The 19543-nt window shown below is 42.7% G+C and overlaps 1 protein-coding gene across 2 annotated transcripts; it reads right to left on the bottom strand.

Moving 5' to 3' along the window:
* ints1 (integrator complex subunit 1) lies at positions 1 to 16617 on the bottom strand. 2 transcript variants are annotated; one of them, XM_019261935.2, is made up of 48 exons: positions 16466 to 16617; positions 15179 to 15308; positions 14805 to 15095; positions 14529 to 14725; positions 14187 to 14324; positions 13946 to 14105; positions 13734 to 13839; positions 13380 to 13566; positions 13103 to 13248; positions 12865 to 13006; positions 12577 to 12753; positions 12379 to 12487; positions 12178 to 12298; positions 11998 to 12075; positions 11757 to 11914; positions 11374 to 11470; positions 11197 to 11288; positions 11038 to 11098; positions 10753 to 10950; positions 10430 to 10559; positions 9991 to 10170; positions 9664 to 9813; positions 9392 to 9571; positions 9175 to 9288; positions 8905 to 9072; positions 8634 to 8745; positions 8391 to 8549; positions 8155 to 8301; positions 7973 to 8071; positions 7662 to 7786; positions 7316 to 7570; positions 7071 to 7230; positions 6846 to 6977; positions 6407 to 6575; positions 5788 to 5911; positions 5566 to 5681; positions 5385 to 5472; positions 4986 to 5236; positions 3523 to 3652; positions 2951 to 3084; positions 2668 to 2860; positions 2444 to 2568; positions 2226 to 2335; positions 1923 to 2036; positions 1766 to 1836; positions 1585 to 1676; positions 1320 to 1429; positions 1 to 1217 (listed from the first exon to the last, which is right to left on the bottom strand). In XM_019261935.2, exons 2-48 carry the CDS (start codon positions 15231 to 15233, stop codon positions 1105 to 1107), a joined length of 6564 nt encoding a protein of 2187 aa, XP_019117480.1. In that variant the 5' UTR covers positions 15234 to 15308; positions 16466 to 16617; the 3' UTR covers positions 1 to 1104. The 2 variants fall into 2 exon arrangements, with proteins under 2 accessions (XP_019117480.1, XP_010728864.1); XM_010730562.3 differs by having other exon boundaries at positions 9184 to 9288.
* Between the last annotated feature and the right edge of the window lie 2926 nt (positions 16618 to 19543).

The following is a 19543-nucleotide window of genomic DNA, read 5'->3' as shown; positions in this document are numbered from 1 at the left end:
TATATTCCAAAAGTCATTTTATTGAGTTTACATCAAGGTGGCTCACAGACGGTGTTCAGGTAACAGAAAAGCATTGTGACTTCAAGAGAAACTATCGGCCCTTTTCAGCTATTTAGATAATATATTTCTCGTTTTTTAATATGGCATTCAGGCTGTAATGCATTTTATCGTTTTGGCTTTTTAGTCTTAATAACTAAGATGGGGGAATGGGGTAATAAACAGTTACTAAATTACAGCTTACAGCAACACAGTGATGCATTCTAATAGAATATGGTATCCAGTCAGATTCGACTGACTTTTAGATTTTAGGACAATTATAACAAGGTTGCTACCACACTGATCCAACACTGGATAGGGGCCGATGAGCAAAAACATTTTTAATGCTCATTAAAAACAACTACAAATGAAGCATATAGTCAGCATTTTAATTGGACATTGATATTTCATATTCAGACTTTTAAGCCAAAACTAGTGCGCCATTTTTCAAATAAGCAGTGAAAAAGCTCCCTCTACAATGGCTGAAAATGCAATAAAAACTGTTTTCATTTCAATTTAATTAAACCACTTTTAAAACAAATTATAATATAATGTGTATTATTATGTTATTATATTAATTTAATAAGGATTATTGACTATGGATCCAATTTCATATATTCTGTGTTGTCTTTAAAAGATTATGATAATATCACCTAATTATATTCCAATTTGTGTTATCTTTTTTTCATTATTGGTTATTGTATCATTACATCGTCAGTTAAAAATAACTTACATCCTTTAAGAAGTAATAAATGCACTAATTGCGCCATTATTACGATAACAGCAATTTTACAGTTTTAATTATTACATTTTCAACACATTTAGAGGTAATTTGAATGCGTTCTTTGAAGTCATTACCATTTTCCAGAAGTTATTACATTACTGGTAGTTACCAGCTCACTGCAGTCCTTTAATCCGTACCACTAAAGAGCCACAGAGTTTGTTAATCTGTCATGATCAAATTAGAGTAATGTTTGAACTAAAAGCAGTAAGAAAATAATCTAAGTCTGGAATGCAGAAAGTGAATGAAACTATTTTTTTTAATGGCATGTGGAGTTTTATGCTTTGTTATGTTGCTTCCATGTGAAGGACCTTCATAGACTCGGCGATCATTGAACTGGTGTCAATCTGTCCGTAGATGCCCACTAAAAACGCCTTGTGGAGCAAGATGTCTGCGTGTTCTGTGTGAGGGGGGGGAAAGGCAAATTACAACATGCAGCTATGGATGCGTGACTTTGGTTGCAGGTTAATTAGATCTAGATTAATGTCGAGTATGCACTTACCTTGACAGAGAAGCACATATTCTGGAAGATTCCTGAGAGCAGTCTGTACCACGTCGAAGTTACCGCTGCCCATACAGTACATGAAAGTTGGCAGGAAGTCTGTTGCCAGGCTGCAGTAGAGAAAACATACAATATTACAGAGTGAAAATTAAAGTATTCAGACAGATGGATTGGAGATAGATAGATCGGTGTTCCTAAACACTGATTTTTTGTCTTCTTTTATCTCCAGCATACTTTCTGTCGATCATTTGTTCTGTAGACTTACCAGGGATTATTCTGGATGCAACGTAGGGCCAGGCTGAAGGCCATGTTCCGACACAACTCTTCAGAGGAAGCCATGAGTCTCTGCAGATCGTTCTACAGACAGTGACACATGGTGGTGATTGACACGTTACACACTGACATGTACTACACCTGACCTTTTGTTTCTGTTGTTTATGACTCACAGTGAAGTACTGGATGATCTCTGGACTCCTCCTTGATTTATCATCCACCTCTGTCAACACTTCCAACACATCTATAGGAAAAAAATAAAAAAATCACATTACTCATTATGATACAGGATTCATGCTTGTGGAATTGCTGCAGCAGTGTGACAGTTACCCTCGACTGCCTCTCCTCTCGACATCTTTTTCAGGTACATCGTCATGTCAGCCGCACTCAGGGAAACCGAGGCAGATATGTTGACAAGGGGGAGGGAGCCGGTGGACAAGTCATCTGGGAAAGAGCAGAAACAAATATTTAGCAAAATTGTTGTTTGCAAGAGTGCAGCAGTGGCTCAAAAAGTCACCATGTATTTAAGGCATAGGTCCTGGAAAGTGATTATACATAATTGTATTTTAAATGTCTTTATCTTTCAGATACATGCGACAACTCCATGAACTCAGGGGATCCTCCCGTTCTTACCATCTCTCTCTTCAGGTGCGACCTCTGCAGAAGAACTTTTCACTGGCAAAGTGAGTCCGGCTAGCAGAGATTTCAGCTGAACCAGGTCTGGATTTTCTGCACACAGAACCCTGGCAGGAGAAAGGGCAAATAAAGCCATTGTTGCTGTAAATACAGCAAAGCCATTCATGGTCACAAATCTGTCATTCAAAGCCTTTTTTTTGTCACAATACACTTACTGCAAGATGTCAGAGTGCTTCTGTAAATAGGGAATGGCAGCTGCTGCGTCATGGGTGATGTACTTCTGTGTGAACTGCAAAAACTTGTTGATGAAGACCAACGGAGAACGACTCCTCTGAAAGTTCTACAAAAAAGAGACGCACAACAACTTTCAAAAAAAGTACTTATGTCTGATCTCGATCTTAAATCCTACGGAAGATTAAACAATGTGTGAGCGACCCACCTGAAGGACCTTCATGAAGGAGAGAAGGCAGTCCTGAAGCGCCCTCTGGTGGTCACTGTGGAAAACAAGCGGCTGCAGTAGCTCCAAGATTGCGAGCACGTTGCTGAAGAACGTCATGTGATTTTGCTGTCGGAACTCCTGCATGTTTAGATGAATGCGACCGTGTAAGAGTCCTGCAACCATGGGCAGGTGTCTGAAAAAAAAGAAAGAGGCAAAACAGTCAGGAGGTTGAACCATCTCCTATGGCAACAAAAGAAATCTTGTACTTCATTTATTTCTTCACCTGAGCAAAAGGACCGGGTGCGACACAGCCATCTTCCTACATGCAAGGTTGGCATCAGACACGCGGCTCTCGACAGACTTCGAGTCTCCTATATCAGCAAGCAGTGTGACGAGGCGATGCACCAGGACGTCGAGCTGAGAGGGATACATTAAAGAAGCATAAAATGTGTGTGAATTCATAGTTGTAAGTCATGAATACAGATAAACTATTATTAAATAAAACATTTTATTCGAGTTGTTGCTCCTGTGTGTAGTGCGGTAGAGTGTGCAGTTTATGGAGCTTAGCCAAGACTGTAGGTCATGACTTGTGATCAGCAATACCTCAGTGTTTCTGCTAATATTACTTATACTGTTGGACTTTTTTCAGCAGTTACAAAATCAGTTTTTACTCTGTAATATCCAGATTTATTTATCTGGTGTTCTTACTAACTTTAACCAGATACTACTCGATATGGAGAGCCTCTAGTCTAAGCATGCCATGGCAGCTCTGTCAAATTGCCTCCAGTTGGATGAATAAAGTTGTTTTGATTATGCATACATCACTATACATCAACAGGCAACAGACATCTTTACCTTGCAGCTGCTTCCGTATGCAACCCCCCCACTGCTGAAGGTGCCTTCAGGCAGGGTGACATGCTGGATGACCTCAGGGAAGTGTAGATAGATCTGCAGCAGCAGGTTCTGGCACCGCTTACTCATCGCACTGAAAGATGGAAAAAGGGGTGCATGCTATAGTTGAGAGGCGAGTCGCCAGCTACAGGAATATGCCATTCAATTTAGGGAAAATACATTTTTTTATTATTGGCTTAGGACGGTTCGGCTGTCCGTGGTAAAGTTAGAAGCTTAGAAAATAATTAAGACTGTAATCCCTGATGTCGCCGAGTTGTGTAGCTTGAAGCCTTTTAATTGACAGTGACTGGTTGAACAATTTTGTACATCCATAGAAAGTTTGTCAGAGCTTTTCAACTCAAGTGAGCTTTACTCTATGACACTGACATTATAGAGCAAACAAACATTCAGAGTTTCACAGAAAAACTGCACTGGCCTCATCTCATTCAACTGAGCTGATACACCAGCAACAATCATTAACACAAACTAAGCATATTAACTGTCATTTCTGAGCCGTTTGCCTTCAAGTCACTGTGATGTCATGAAATCCTCTAAGGCTCTTGTAAGGCCCAAAATGATGCACTGAAGCGTTTATTACAGCTGTGAATTAAGTAAATCAGAGCGACCTTGACCCAGTAGTAAAGAGACCACTCGTTGTTCAGTTGTTGGTGTGTAATTGGAATAAACACCAGCTTATCTGACAGTGAGGTTTCACATGAAGAATGCTCAACATATAATCAAGTGTTTATTCAACACAAGGCCAAAACCCTTTCACTTTGAACACGCTTTTATCCTGCCATATTTTCTCTAGCAACAATTTTACCAGACAGCTTAGCTGAACTTAAAAATGCTGTAATTCGGAAGCTAATTTCACTTGACCTTGGCCAAAGTTTCCTCATTAAAGTGGTTTAATAACCAAAGACATATTCATGAAAGGAGGGTTTGCCTCCACAAAGAGTTGCACCCTGATCTCTGACAGCTAAGTCAGAGCAGGAATTCACAACACAGGCAAGTTTTAGAGCTTCAGCCTTAATCCTCTTGGCTTCATTATAATACACTGAGCTTTTAAAGAGATCACAGTACAGACGACTTCTGCTGGTTTTAATTTCACACCAATAGACCTAATTATCGAGTTTTCCCTGGTCCACGGCATTGTGGCTGACAGAGGAAGTCTAAAAAGTTCATCTGCACCGAGAAGTAAAATCTAGTGCGATTTACACCAAGTTTATCGCACCATAACAGAAAAGAAAAAGCCTTTCCATATTTGGTCCAATTAGAAACAACAATACAATGTGTCAGATGGATGGATGGGCTGAGCACTTTGGTGAACCTTAAAACGTGATGAGCACATGCGTCTTTGAACACGGAGGAATGCAGCAGAAGATGAGTGTTACGTAAATGTACTACATCACCACCGTACACCTTACCTGTCCTCCCATTTCTTTGTGCAGTTGATGAGGTACTCTGAGACTTTCTTGATGTTTTCTAGATCTCCACTGCAATAAGAGTGAAGGAGGGGCAGCCTGGACTGGATGAGGGAGCAGGAGGCCTGGTCCAAGCTGCTTCTGTCATCATGTGGTGTGTCGCGACTGTTGAGCTCCGACTCCGTCAAGATCAGGTCCACTAGGCTGATGAGTTCTTCCGGCGAGAGACGGAGCACAAACTTCTCGGTTTTCTTCTGCGCAGACAAAATGAAAAAAAAAGTACACCAGTGATCAGCTTCAGCAGAACGAACTCCCTCTGACTTCAGCCTCATCAGAAACATGCAAATTAGGGTGACTTTGACTAGAGACTGTGTGTGTGTGTGTGTGGGCTTTTGATCTTACTTGAGGGATCTTCTGGTCGCGTCCTTGCCAGATTCGTGGTATGTGGCTGCACGCCCACAAGAAATCCAGGGCTGATGATGGGTCAAGTCTGAAGAACATAATAACAATCTTTCACTGTAAGAAACATTATCCTCAATGAAATAATGTCAAAACCAGAAAATATATATTTTAAATGGCGTACTTGTAGTCTCTGCGCTTGCTGAGAAGAGCGCTGATACACTGCAGGAGGGTGGACCAGTTTGACTGATGTGTAAGCAAAGCCAAAAGATAGGGTCTGTAGGCAGGAGTTCCTCGTGCCTGAAATAAGAGAAACCGTAGGAAAGGATGGATCAGTAATGCCAAGACTTACTCGAGTGTGATAAGACAAGAGAAGTACATTATCTGCAGGCAATGCTTATCTTACCTTGTTGAGGGCGAACAGCAGTTTCTGTTGGAGGTCTGGACACACTGAAGTGACCTCGGGGTCAAGATGCTCCAGCCAATCAACCAGTAGCCCAGAGCTCAGTCCTGACTTTGTCACCTCAGAGCTGCCGGCAAAGGCGGAACAGAAACCGAACATCTATTCAGTTCTTATTAAATAATGTGCAACACATCCACAGTACAACAGAGCTAAAGCTATTATGCACAGTGTTCGTGTGCCCAATGTGCCGGTTCATTAAAACCAACAAATTCACATTTTTCCCACAAAGACTGACAGTATTCCAACACAAATATGTGCTAACACTCTTTGGACCAGACCTTGCATGTGTCAATGAGCAAGCTTTGAGTATGTACCTGCTCTTACTAGCAGAGTTGCTTGAACCAAACATAGAAAAGATGAATCTAAAGCGCCGATGTGAAGCTGCAAAACCAATTAATTCTTTCCGAACCAAATCCAACAGCGGTTTGCGAGTACAAGGCCTCAGACAGCGAGCGCTGCTTTGCCCGTGTTTGTCACAGAAAGCCGTGTTTGTCATTTAGTCCTGTCAGATAAAAACGTTTCCTGCATGACTTTGAGAGAGAAACAGAATTGCGGTCCTCACTTGTTAGAATCCGCTTCCTTTTTCACAGCTCGCTCCTCGCTTTCCTGAAGCAGCAAGGAAATCACCGTGGCAACGGGGCCAGCTGTCCCGTTCTGTGTACCAACTGTCATCAACAGGGACAGTAGCTCCTCCAAATACGGTGACCTCACCTCCATCAGGCCTTGTAACACTGGATTGTGGTAAAAACAACATGCTTAGTAATAGCTTTTGGACTGTTATTATGCATTCATATGTAACTAAACTAAATGTTAAACACAGGAGCAACTTTTGAGCTTTAGTGGCAGCAAACTAACAAAACATCAAACCATTTTATTGCTTGTCAAAACTTTGAAACTTGTACTTGAAACAAAAAAAATACTACTAATACAATCAAATCAACTAATTATTTGACAAATGTTTGAAACAATAAATCACATCCACATGATGACTCCGTCAATACCTTTTCCGATGAGTTCTGCTTCTGCATTACATCTGTCTCCAGCTTTCAGCATTGCAATGACGGCTCTCAGAGGTGCCTCAGTATCTCTGTGATATGCCAAAGCCTCAGCCAGGTGGATGAAACCTGTACGCACTGCAGGGCAGAGACGCTTGTCACTCACCGTTTATATGAAATGAATAAGTCGAACGTTTAAAAAGATGGCAACTGAAGAGTTGAGGTGCTCACCATCACTGTGCCTGTGTTTGTGAGAGTTCTGACCAGCGAAGGATTTGAGCAGAGTCTTCAGTGGACCTGCCTCCACGGTTGGGTTGTCTAACCAGATTAACATCTCAACGATGACTTTGAGGAATAAAGAGGAGAAACCAATGTCCTGGGACACGAGACGCTGGGAAAAACAGACAGAAAAATAAGAAAAACTAATATTCGAATGTATCATGAATTCAAATAGGATTATTATTAGCAGGCCGTACTTGGTAGAGGTGAAGTTGGCGCATGAGAGGGCAGGAGAGGGCATGGCTGCGGTGCATTGACATGACAATGGGTCCTGCGTGAGCAGAGGTAAGCAGGGCTGCAATGGCCTGCAGAAGGCGAAATGCCAACCCACCCTGCTGAATCTGGCCTTGCTTGGCCCGCATCAGCTCTTTAGCCAGGGCCTGCTGTAAGGCCAGAGAGAGCTGGCTGGGAGGGGGGCCGTGCCAGCGAGGATCCACCTTTAAGGGGAATATCTGGGAAAGCAGCAACAATTGACGTTTAGTTAAAAAAAGAATTACGTTTTAACCTCATGTTACCCAAAAAAAACTAAAACATAAATCCCACCTGAAGCAACATGCCAGTGAGATCATCGTCAGGCCCGACTGCAGGAAGCTGACTGGCTGCTCTCATCTTCACAGAGCTGTGGGGCGTTTCCATGGTAACTTTGACCTTACTTGTGTCAGCAGAATCTGTCAGGACGGATGTAGTCAGGACTCGTTTGGGATATTTTTCTATATTTTCTAGCAGATTTTATGGCACACACTTAACAAAAGTTTACATGTGAGTATAAATGTAAGTAATTCAAATATTTAATATGTTAATGTTTTAAAATTGCCTGAAATTGCATAGAAACAATCATCTGGAGGACAACTCACCTCTGTCTGGAGGAAGAGAGGAGCTCAGTAATGAATGGAAAGTGTGCCCCCCAGTGGCGCCTCGCTCATGCTGCACTTCAACAAGATGGGCCATGTAGTCTATTGTAGGTTAAATATAAAATTAGACAAACCCTAAAAAATGTTTTAAAACTAATTCAAATGTAGGCGATCTGAACTCTTACGCTTGTCCATGATGTTCTGTTCCAGCGTCTGTGGATCATGGGAGACAGCCTGGTCCAGGTACTGCAGCAGTTTACTCATGCTGGATACTGGGATGCCAAAGGACTGTACAAACAGGAGCAGCTGCTGAGGCTCCAGGTCTTGCAAAGCTAGGAGAAACACACATATTGTTGCATTAAATAAAAAGTACACAGGTGAGTAACACAGTTACATTTTTCTGTACTTTGACAGGTTCTACCTGCATCAACCAATCGAGAAACCTCTGATCGGATCATCCTCAGTTTCAACCAATCAGGCAGCAGGAGGGCTTCTTCTGAGGTGTCAACTAGGAAAGCAGTGGGCAGAGGTTTCTTGTCGGGAAACCAAATGTCCAAAAGAGCGTAGAAGTCGCTCTCTCCTGTAAAGAACACACAATTGTTAAACACGTTCCTACAGCCAGTTTAACATTGCAAACCTTGAACTGTGAAGTGAACAGGACTACCTTTGGGAGGCCCCAGAGTCAGCAGGATAACCATAGCATGGACTACAAGAATGTGCATTGTAGCAGTCTCTCCAGTGGTCCAACGCAGAAACACCTGGTCCTGAGATTCTGACTGCAAAGAAACAAAAACAAAAACAAAGTTTCATCAGGCAAATTTCTCAAAAAGTCTACAGACAGACATCAAACTTCTGATCATCAAATCAAATTTCTGAATTAATATGAAATTGCAGATGAAATTTCAGTTGGAGATCCAAGCAGCGAACTTGCTCACCCAGCTGTAAAGATCCTCTCCCTCTTTGGTCTTCCTCATCCTCTTGATGTATGTCGAGAAGATGGTGAGGAAAGCGCTGAGCACGGCGTCAGACTCGGGCCTGCAGGAATGTCTGGAGAACAGGCTGTTCATGATGGTGGAGCGCTCCACGATCAGCCTGGCGACGTCCTGTAGAGGATGATCGAGGACAAGATTTATTTAGCACGCCTACACACTAAATAAAAAAAAGCTTAAAGAAAATGTAAAGGAAATGTAATTTAAGCAACTCGCCGTGATTACCAGGGCCAGGTCATTATGAGAAGCCTGCTCCTCCACTGGTGCATGCTGGGAGAGGTAGATGAGGTAGGCACTGATCGTCTGTGGATCTGTCTCCATGTGAATAGCCTTCAATGGAGCAGACAGACAAGATACAACCTTCAGATTCCAAACTACTCATCAATATTATTTATTTCCAGTTTCACAGTTCACTGTTAAGTCAGGCACTGACCTGCTGCAGAGCAGTGGACGTCATGCCTCGGACGCTGTCAAACAAGGGGAGCTTTGGGAGGTCTTGCAGCAGCCACTGGTACCCTGGCAACAGCTCAGCATCCCTAGAGTCTTCTTCCATGGGCTGGTCGCGCTCCTCTCCATCTTTCAAGCCTCCCTCACTCAGCACCAATGACAAACCCTACAACACAAATATGTAACGTAAATGTCTTTTGAATCAGTCACACAGTGCTATCAGTGAGATGATGTTTTCAGCTTCCTATAAAAAGGTACCTTCATGGCTAGGACTCTCGATGCCACCTGAGAAGAGCTGAGACGACGCAGAAAGTAGTCCAGCACTTCGCATGTTGTCTGTTCGTCAGCTTTAGGACCTAACAAAAGATCCTGAAGCCGCCCAAGAAGCTGCCTTTGCTTTTGTTGCCTCTAATAGGAAGGTCAGAAAATCATTTTAGATTAGTCATAAGTCAGTAAAACCAAGCTGCAAGTGAATATAAATATGCAGTTGCAGACATTTAGCATTTTTAATTTGAGACCAAAGACAAGAAAAAAAATCCAATGTCAAACAGCCAACAGTGAGGGATGGTGTAATAATCAACATACTTGTCTCTTCTTGGCTTTCTGCTCTTTGCTCTCTCCCTCTTCGTCATCCTCTACTGGCAGACTGTCGTCTGCAGCATCATGCAGAAGGAATTCACACAGACATTGCACTGGCAGCACATCCAAGGACCCCTCGCTGGATTGGACCAAATCAGCCAACCACGGCATGGACTGAGAGGAAGCCTGTGAAGGATTGAAAATTCACTAGTTACACACACACACACACACTGAAGATAAAGGCGAAGAATAATATGTCAGGCTTCATTTATGTTTATGATCAATGTTTTTCCGCCAATAAATCTACGTTGAAGCTAACACTGCCGTCAGGTTTTAGTGGGTCAGAGAGAAAGCCTGAGAAAGTCTCTGAGCAGTGGCAGACATAATTCATTTTGTAAATAGAATGATGTCACGGTACATTTTGGGCAGTTTCGGGGGCATTTACCTGTCTCTGGATGATGTTGAGGAGGAAATCTGGGTTGCGGCTGCGGCAGAGGAGATGTCCGAGACGCAGAGACTGATTGAGGCTTTTTACCTGCTCCTGGACCTGAGGAGGAGGACGACGAGGAGGACCCCTGAACAAAAACAATAACGATGAGTCCACACTCACACAGGTGTACAAACACTTTCAATCCAAAGTTGAAAAAAATTCAAATGTTGACTCCTGCCAAGGTCCAATTTGAGTAACCTTTCCATCTCGTGACTGAGGCATTTCCTTTGCGAATGCAATCAATCAACAAGTGACTTGGTGCATGAGGTCATTCTTACTGAGGATCCAGACTGGTAAGCTGAGACAAAAGCAAGCTGTTGCTCTCTGTGATGGTCTGTTTTGTGGAGGCTGCTGCCAAGTGGCTCTCGAAAGCCAAGATCTCTTGTTTCTCTCTCTGGGAGATCTGCAGCTCCCTGTTGATCATCTCCGTCTTTGTGTCCTCATCCGCAACGGTGCATGGAGGGAAGGTGTAGTTACTGTGGCAGCACGGAGAGACGCGTGTTAGTTCAGTCCAGTATTTTCATCTTGAAACTATTTTATTCGAAATGATAGCCTTCACCTACTTTGTCATAACCATCTCCATGAGCATTTTCAGTGTAGGATAGCCATCCCAGGCAGCCAAACCTAATATTAAAAAGATGTCAGACAATATATTATAATAGATAATATTTTAAGGCTTACAGTATATGTATGTACGCAACATAGAAAACTGAGTCCTGTACCTATTTTCTGAGGATTAAACGCAGCGACCACGAGCAGCAGCAGCCACGCCTTCCAGTACAGTGTGGATATCGCCAAATTTGGCGGTTGGTACCTTAAACATTAAGAGTCATTTAGTTATTTTAGACTGATGAACTGTATGACCTGAAAATGTTTTTAAAGCTAGTTAAGCCAAGTACCCTGCAGGCAGCTGAATGTTCTCTGGATGGTGGTATGTACACAGATTGAGCACTGCATCAATGAGTTGGATCCTTTCCACTTTCAGGACCTCCAGATCTGTTTAAAAAGAATCAGCCAGTCAGCTTTGGGCATTCAAACAGCCACTGCCAACAATCCTGTCAAGAGGTATTCAAATAGTTACAAAGAAAGCAATGTTCCCTTTGCTCAGATTTTCCTACCATGCTAACAAAAGATGTGAATAAGCCGTTTCCCCTTGAAAGACTTAAGTCGGGCTGCTCATTGAACTCGTGTTTACCAAATGTCCAAATATTCCACCAGAGAGTAATATACACATGTTTAACTGCGATTATAAACAGTTACAGCCTAACACACACACACACACCATCAGACTGAACTCCAGCAGCCCTCTTAACCAGGTGATCTGCAAGCTCCATGGCATCAGCCGGGCCCAGAGGCAAATCACGTGACAGCCCGATGACGAGAATGCGCATCAGCGTGTCCTCCAACAGAGGCACCTCGGAGCAGAGGCGAAGGAAGAAACTGAGAAATGGAAAAATTAAAAAAATAAAAGCTTAGTAAGGTCTGAAAACAACATGATCCATTTTGAAGAATGGACAACTCACTTTCTGTCACTCTCTGGAGGCCAGTTGTCCCACTTGTAATACGTCTCTGGTTGCTCTGTGAAAAGCACTTTGTGAAGGCTGCGGACAAAAAAAAAAAGAGTTAATTCATAAAGGCGCTGAAAACACTATTAGTTTGAGCAGTCTGAACAATTAACACATCAGATACATGCAGTCACCGACCAGTGAACGTAGTCTTTTGCGCCAACTTTGCTGATGGTAGGAACCACGGTGTGAAGCCACCACACGGCATCTCTCTGGATGGAAGCTATCTGATTCTGAAACGACCTCAGTACCTCCAGATCTGAAACAAACCAGACGCATGCTTAAAAAAGGACTCATTTGTGCGCATTATGGTTAATAGACACACCATCAGACACTCACTCTTCTTCTCTCCTTTGTCCCAGGCAATGCCGGCTTCTTTGACCTGAGCGGTGATGCCCAACATCATGGAGACAGTGAGCAAATCTGTCACCTGGATAACGAAGCGCTCCTGCGGGAGAGACAAGGACGAACGGTTCAAAGTGGAGTGTAAACACGAGAAGATGAAAGCTGAGATGACTGAGGGATTTTTATACTTACTTTGAACTCCATGTCAACATAGCTGGCCTCCTTCCTCTCCTGCATTAACCCAAAGCAGAAGGACTGGAAGTTAATCTCATGCTTGGTCTGTTTGATGATTTCTCTCAGCAAAGCTCGAGAGGCACGGAGGTAATCGTCCTTATTGGTTAGCAGATCCTGGAACACCATCGCCAAGAACTGCAGACACAGAAAGACGGGGAGGATGTTTATATGGAGAGAATAAAAAAACAAAGATGCAGATAACTGATATTATATTCAATCTAACAAGTCTAAGGTCTGTAGTTTCACCTTTGGAGCCTGCTCTGGGCTGTGCTGCAGCACTGTGTGGAGGACTTGCATGTTGTTGGGATTCCTGGCATTGGACAGCTCGTTGAAGATCACCAGCTTCACCGTGGTGCCAAGGTTGTCTCTGTGGGCATTGAGCAGCTCCCTGGAGAATCAGTGACAAAGCAGTCAGTCAGTCTAAGTCACTGCGCGTTAGCAAAAGAAAAAATAAAAGTTAAGAGCGACACGAGGTGCCACACACCTGACACACAACATGTAGTGGTTGAGGAGGACTTTGGGTTTGAGTCGGATCTTGATCAGGTTGGAGATCACCTCCATGTCGTCCGCTCCGTGGGAGTTGCAGTTCATACACAAAGACATGAGGAGGTCTTGAGCTGGTCGAGTCAACTGTGCACACACAAAAACAAAGAAAGGGAGTTAACGCTACTCATGGTAATCAACATCCACATTCATAAGCTACGTATAGAAAGATATCGTCCACTGAGATATTGAGCCTAACATGCGTTTTTGTCTCTCACCTTTGGGTTCTGGAGCCACATCTCCAGCCTCTGCACAGCCATGAGCCGTGCCTCTTTGTAGCCACACGTAGCCGTGAGCAGACGCAGCAGGTTTCGGGAAACGTTGTCCATCGGCTGCCTGCGGTTCAACTGATCCCTGAGGACGTCCAGCACATAGTCCTCCACGCTCTCTGCCAGTTCGTCATACCTACAGCACGCCGCGGCGTGAGACAAAAGACAAAGCGGTGCAGGAATTCAGTAAGAATCAATTTATAAAACATTAAAAAAAAATGTACCTGCAGTTTATCTAAAACACAAATCTTTCAATTTCAAGTGCTGCCTGTTGGACTGTGTAGCATCCCTCACATCTCATACCTCGGCATGACCTGCCCATCATCCTCAGGGCTGAGTTTCTCCTCAGCTATCAGCAATTCAGTCTGGCTGTCGTCCTCGTCAGGGGTTGAGGGATGAGGGCTGCTGCCTAAAAATAAAACGTTAGAAAATGCAGTACCAACCAATCAGCATTTGTTTTCCTGCAGCAGCAACCCTAACACCAACAAGCCTGTGTGTTTTCTCAGTGTAACTACCTGCACTGAGATCTCCACCGGTGCGCCCCGTGTCAGCCTGCAGCAGCATACTCTTAGGGGGCATCTTTGTGCCAAAAGCAGTCTGGATGTTGTCGACGAAATTCTTGCAGTGAGAACTGTCCACCCAGATTCTTTCCCCCAGAGAGTCCTCGATGTACACCTGAAAACACATTTTATATTGACAAAGAGTTCCTACATGGCTAAAATACATCAGTGAACTGAGTGTTTGGGAGTTTCTCACTTTGACAAAGATCTCTGGCCAGTTTTCGTCCTCCTCGTAGGCTGCCATCAGCAGATTGCAAGCCAGAACAGACACGAGGCTGTTCCCTTTTGCTTTAAAGTTGATCGAGGCATCCCGACGCAGGAGACTGCACAAGGCCTGGGAAGGAAGGACTCCAGTCAAATTCTATATGTGAGCTTCATTTTGTGGGAGATTTCTTTGCAAAGTTAACAACGTCTCAAAATCAAAAATGTTTTTTACCCAATTTTTCAGATACTTATACTGTTGTATAGAAAATAGTTCCCAAGGCATCACGTATCTCTACATATCACGTCGCAGCTTCTCTGATATTAGAAATCTTACCTCGATAATTCCTTCAGTAGCAAAAACGTTGGGCTTGATTTTGGCCAGGAACATGAGACTGAGGTACAGCGTTATGTCGGGCTTGGCTCGGTTCAGCTTGAGTTGTTTCACTGCTCCGCACAGGAGCCCCTCGATGCGATCGTCATTTCCTTCAGACTCCGCAGCTTCAATCTCATCCAGCAGAACTGCCGGTGACACTACAAACAAACAAAACATGTATATAGAGCACAAATCTGTAGCTACTTTAACTTTTGAAGAAAAAAAAAAAAGACTTACCTTCAATAGGAACCACCGATGGCTCCTTTATGGAGGGGGATATTGCCCTCTTGTCCACAGCCGCAACATCTGCGAGTCGTCCCAGAGCACTCACTGGAGGGGTGGTGGATAGTTTGGGCCGCTTGGCGAGGCTGGACAGACCCGACGAGGAGGGCAGAGCGGAGGAGGTCTCTCTCTTGCGGTCAGCTGGTAAACCTGTGGATGCCGGCTTCAGGAGGACAGCGGGGGCTTTGGGCTCTCCACCCTGACTCTTTGATCCGAGGGCGATGAAATCTCCTGGCGGTGGGTGACCTGTGGGGAGCAGATGCTGCAGTAAGCTTGCTGATGAACAAAAAAAAACATTAAGGTGACGTGTTTGGGGGCTCACAGTATACCTGATGGTTTTGCAGCACTGGGGCGCCTGAGAGTTGTAGGCTTTGGACGATTCATTTTGACCAACAGGCATGAGTCAAAAACCAAACTCACAGCAGGTTAAGCCAGGGACATTGCCGAGCTGAAAGTGGTCTGTGTGTGAAGAAGAACAGGGAGACACACAAGATAAACACACATAAACAATACACTGGACTGGACTGATAACACCCACACACTTTACAAGAAGGGCCAGAGTCGTCTCCACCTGCTGAGGAGACTGAGATCATTCATTGAGTCTGCAGGGCTCTCCTCAGGACTTTCTATGACTCTGTGGTGGCCTCTTTCATGCTGTGGTCTGCTGGAGAGGGGGCAGCACGGACAGGGACAGGAGCAGACTCAATATACTGATTAGAAGAGCGAGCTCTGTCCTGGACTGTCCTCTGGACTCCACAGAGGATGTGAGGGAGAGGAGGATGTTGGCTAAGCTGACATCCATCATGGACACCTCTCACCCTCTACATGACACTGTGGGGTCTCTGAGCAGCTCCTTCAGCAGCAGACTGATACACCCACGCTGTAAGAAGGAGACTTTACAACACCTGATCATGTTGTCGTCTCCTGTTCATGTCTCATTGAATTTGTTTTTCTATTTTATTTCATTTATACCTTGCAGTTATTATTTGTATCATGGTCACTTTCTTTGCAATATTTCTTACACTATGGTCACTTTACATTACAATACTCTTTTTATATATCATGCACTTTTATCCTCAGTACTTGTCTGTTTGAAGGTTGATTGTTTTTCGTGTTTATTGTGAAGGTTATAGATATTTCTGTCTGTTTATTGTGTTTGTTTGTTTTGTTTTTTTGCCTTTTCTACTTTTTTTTTTCTAACTCTGTAGTGTATGCTACACTTTCCTCTGCTGCTGTAACAAGTACATTTCCCCGTGGTGGGATGAATAAAGTATAATAATCTGATTTAATTTAATCTAATAAAACACACAGCGTGTGCTATGTTGCAGCTAACATCAGTAAGTAAACACCTGGCAGAATAACAACACAGTGTTACAGAGCAGAGGCAGCAAAGAGGCCGTGTCCAGCCTCAGCTGACCGCCTGTGTTTTGTTATTCACATTTAAATAAATAAATAAATAAATAAATAAATAAATAAATAAATAATAATAATAACAAAGCTACGTATGTGGATGCTAGCCACATCAGTTAGCCTAGCGGCATAAATCGTAGCACCGACAGTGGATCGACGCGTTAAATGAGCTTTAAATCAAAAACTTTTAATTAAAAGGGACTCACGTATTTATTCGGTGTCATAAAAGTGATCGAGTTTAGTCTGAACGACGCTTCAACAACAAAATTATCGTTTGCCGACTCAAAGCTAAAGGACAGTCTGAGCCGTGACGGCTTCTTCTTCTTCGTCTCTGTTGTGTTGCTCGGATACTGCCACCTACCGGCCAGCGGCCGTCCTGCCGGAACTGTCACTATGCGGTTATGTCTAACTTGACGCCAGAGACGTCCAGGTGGAGTTACTCACGGTGACACAGCAGCATTGAGGTGGAGGTAATAGTCAGTAGTGATAGAATAATAAACTATTCGCATTGGAGGGTGTAAAAATGTGTATGTCTTTTGTATCAGAGAGCAATAAACTCAAGTGTAATTATGAACCGTGGCCACCAGAGGGCAGTGTAGTTAGACACAATATCGTAGTATAACTTCCGGCAAACACTTTCAAAGTAAAACTTTCAAAACGACATGTAGTACAGTCAGTGCGTGGGAAAGGTGTATCCTCGTCGCTAGTTTCATGTATTTTTCTGATTAGTTTCTGGATTTAGTGCTACTGCAAGTTGCCTTCACTTAAATAAAATTATAAAGGGAAAGAAAATTGTTTTTTTTTATTTAGGAGCTTTATTTTGAATTAAATTGGTGGGATAATCTCATCAACTAACCTGATAATGATAAAAAAAAGAGAATAGCTGCTCAAGAAAAGAAAGAACTCATTATGTCAGATAGAAAAACCAGCATGTGTTGCTTCATGAAATAGCTTACTTCCATATATAATTAGACTTAAGGATTGATCATTATCTGTTTTCCTTTTGTACAAAGTAAAAATACAAAAAAAAGAGAAAATTAAAGGCTAGTTTTGACAAAAATATCAAAATTTTTAAATTTATTTTTTCAAAACTAGTCCACTGGATTGTTTTGAAAAAGAAGACGTTATACATGCTTTAAACACCACAGATTTAACACAAGGTGGCAGCAGTCTCCACACTACTGCATTAAAAGAGTACAATTACATCAGTGTACAGGGTGGGAGCTATTGGTCTTACCAGAACACACTGACATATGTGTAAGTGCATGAATATTAATAAAAACATAAAGCAAGACTTCAGTCTAAAAGGTGATAGCTTTGATAAAAGAAAAGACTTTGTCAATGACCACATACCTGAAAAAAGAGCCACAAAGACAAAATAAGAGCCACTTTATCATAACTCCAGATTTAAATACAGAAAACAAAACAAAAAATGAAATGCCATTTGACCACAAAGTAGCCACAGAATACATCATCAGATCATAAGGAACTCAAGGCGCAGTTTTGTTTCACTCTTAAGTCATAGGGAAAGTTCATGATAGTGAGTCACACATTAAGGTTTTCTGATGAATTACAAAAGGTAATTTCTCATCATTTTCAACTCTTTTATAATGTCCATGCCTCGAGGCAAACAAAGTCAGAGCATCAGAGCTTTGCCACCCATAATAATGTCCATATTTAGTCCTACCCATGGTCAGCACAGTGATTTGTTCATTCCTTAAACATTGCTAAGCACTGCAACGCTATCAAGCATAGAAATTGGTAACTCTCAACTACATTTTTTACAAGCTGCACTATTCTTGCTTGCTCTTTACAAAATCCCAAACTTTCATGTGGGTAATCCAATAAGTTTCAGTGTGGTGAAGCTGTATGAGAATCGTAAAGAACTGTGGTGACTCTCAGGCTGTAAACAGTCCACCATGGCCTGCTCCAGCTGCTGCCACCACTACTACTGTAACTTCACCATGTTCGTTTCCATGCAGCTCCAACCTGCCAGCTGGTTACGTAAAGTGTTTTCATATGAAACACATTTTGGTGAAGTCAGTGGAATGTCCAGTCAATGTTCCAAATTAAATCTTGTGTCATATGGGAAGTCTACAAATCTGCAAAAACAATTCTTTTTCTTCAGAGATTACATACAGCCCAAACTGTGCCAGAGGCGGCTGTCTAATGTGTCAGGCATTCTCCATTAGATATTCCTGAACAATGTGGAGTTTGATGTACTTGACTTGATGTAATGCTATTACTACCCGTGATCAATATCAGCCTTTTACTCACTAATAATTTGGAGCATGTGGAAGAAAAAAGTGATCCCCTTACAACTGGGGGCCTCTTTGTGCCAGATCAGATTTCTAAGTTCAACAGTCTGAGTCAGAAAGAAGCAAGATTAGTGACGCAGTGTTAGTTCCTGTAATCCAAACGGCCTGTAAGAACATAGACTCCCCAGAATGTCGATTTGACGAAAAAACCCCGACAAGTCTGCTGCACATGGTCTGCTGTTTTTGTTTTGTTAGACACAATGGGTGTATTTCAGGTCATCTGGACACTATTACCAGATGGACAGTAATTGGCTGGTATGGCACTGACTGAGCAGCTGGATGTCTGACTGATGTAGAATATCAATAGTGGCCCTGCAGAGACTTTGTCTCACCACATTGTCTGTTGTCTTTGTAAACAAGTGGCAGATTCTACAAGAAACAGACAACATACAGACAATACACCAGTTTGTTTCTATTCTATATTTTCTGCACCGTATCCCATTACATCTCACTTTTATTGAATATCATTTAATATGGGAAAATATCTGTTTTATTTTACTGGATTACAATGAGCCATACATTGTCACTAATACTACAGTTAGTAAAGGTAGAGCTACTTGTAACTACTTGATAAACTGCTGGGCTTAATACACAACAATGTGTCATAATTTATGGGCTGTTTCAGAAAGTGTGATATTTGCTAAAGAACTGAGTGAACTTTCACTTTTAATCCTAATCGATCTCTTTACATCCTTTCTTGGTAAAGCTGTTTCGTTTTTCCAAGGAAATACAGAAGCAGATGAGAACTGGCTCACCAAATGATTATTGTGTTTAACTCATTACAGGAAGGTTACACAGAGGAAATGGTGTGTTGTTGCTTGTGGTCAACATGATGGTGACACAAGCCAACCAAAACACAAAGCTGCTTTCTCATCAGATGAAGTTTATTTGCTTTTTAGTTGAAACATGCTCCAGTGCAGATGAAAGAGTCAGGTCCACCGTCTCTTGTAAGAAATGGACTCCACG

The sequence above is a fragment of the Larimichthys crocea genome, chromosome XII, assembly GCF_000972845.2.
Source record: "Larimichthys crocea isolate SSNF chromosome XII, L_crocea_2.0, whole genome shotgun sequence".
Taxonomy (NCBI): Eukaryota; Metazoa; Chordata; class Actinopteri; family Sciaenidae; genus Larimichthys; species Larimichthys crocea.
This window is presented reverse-complemented; position numbering and strand designations above follow the sequence as displayed.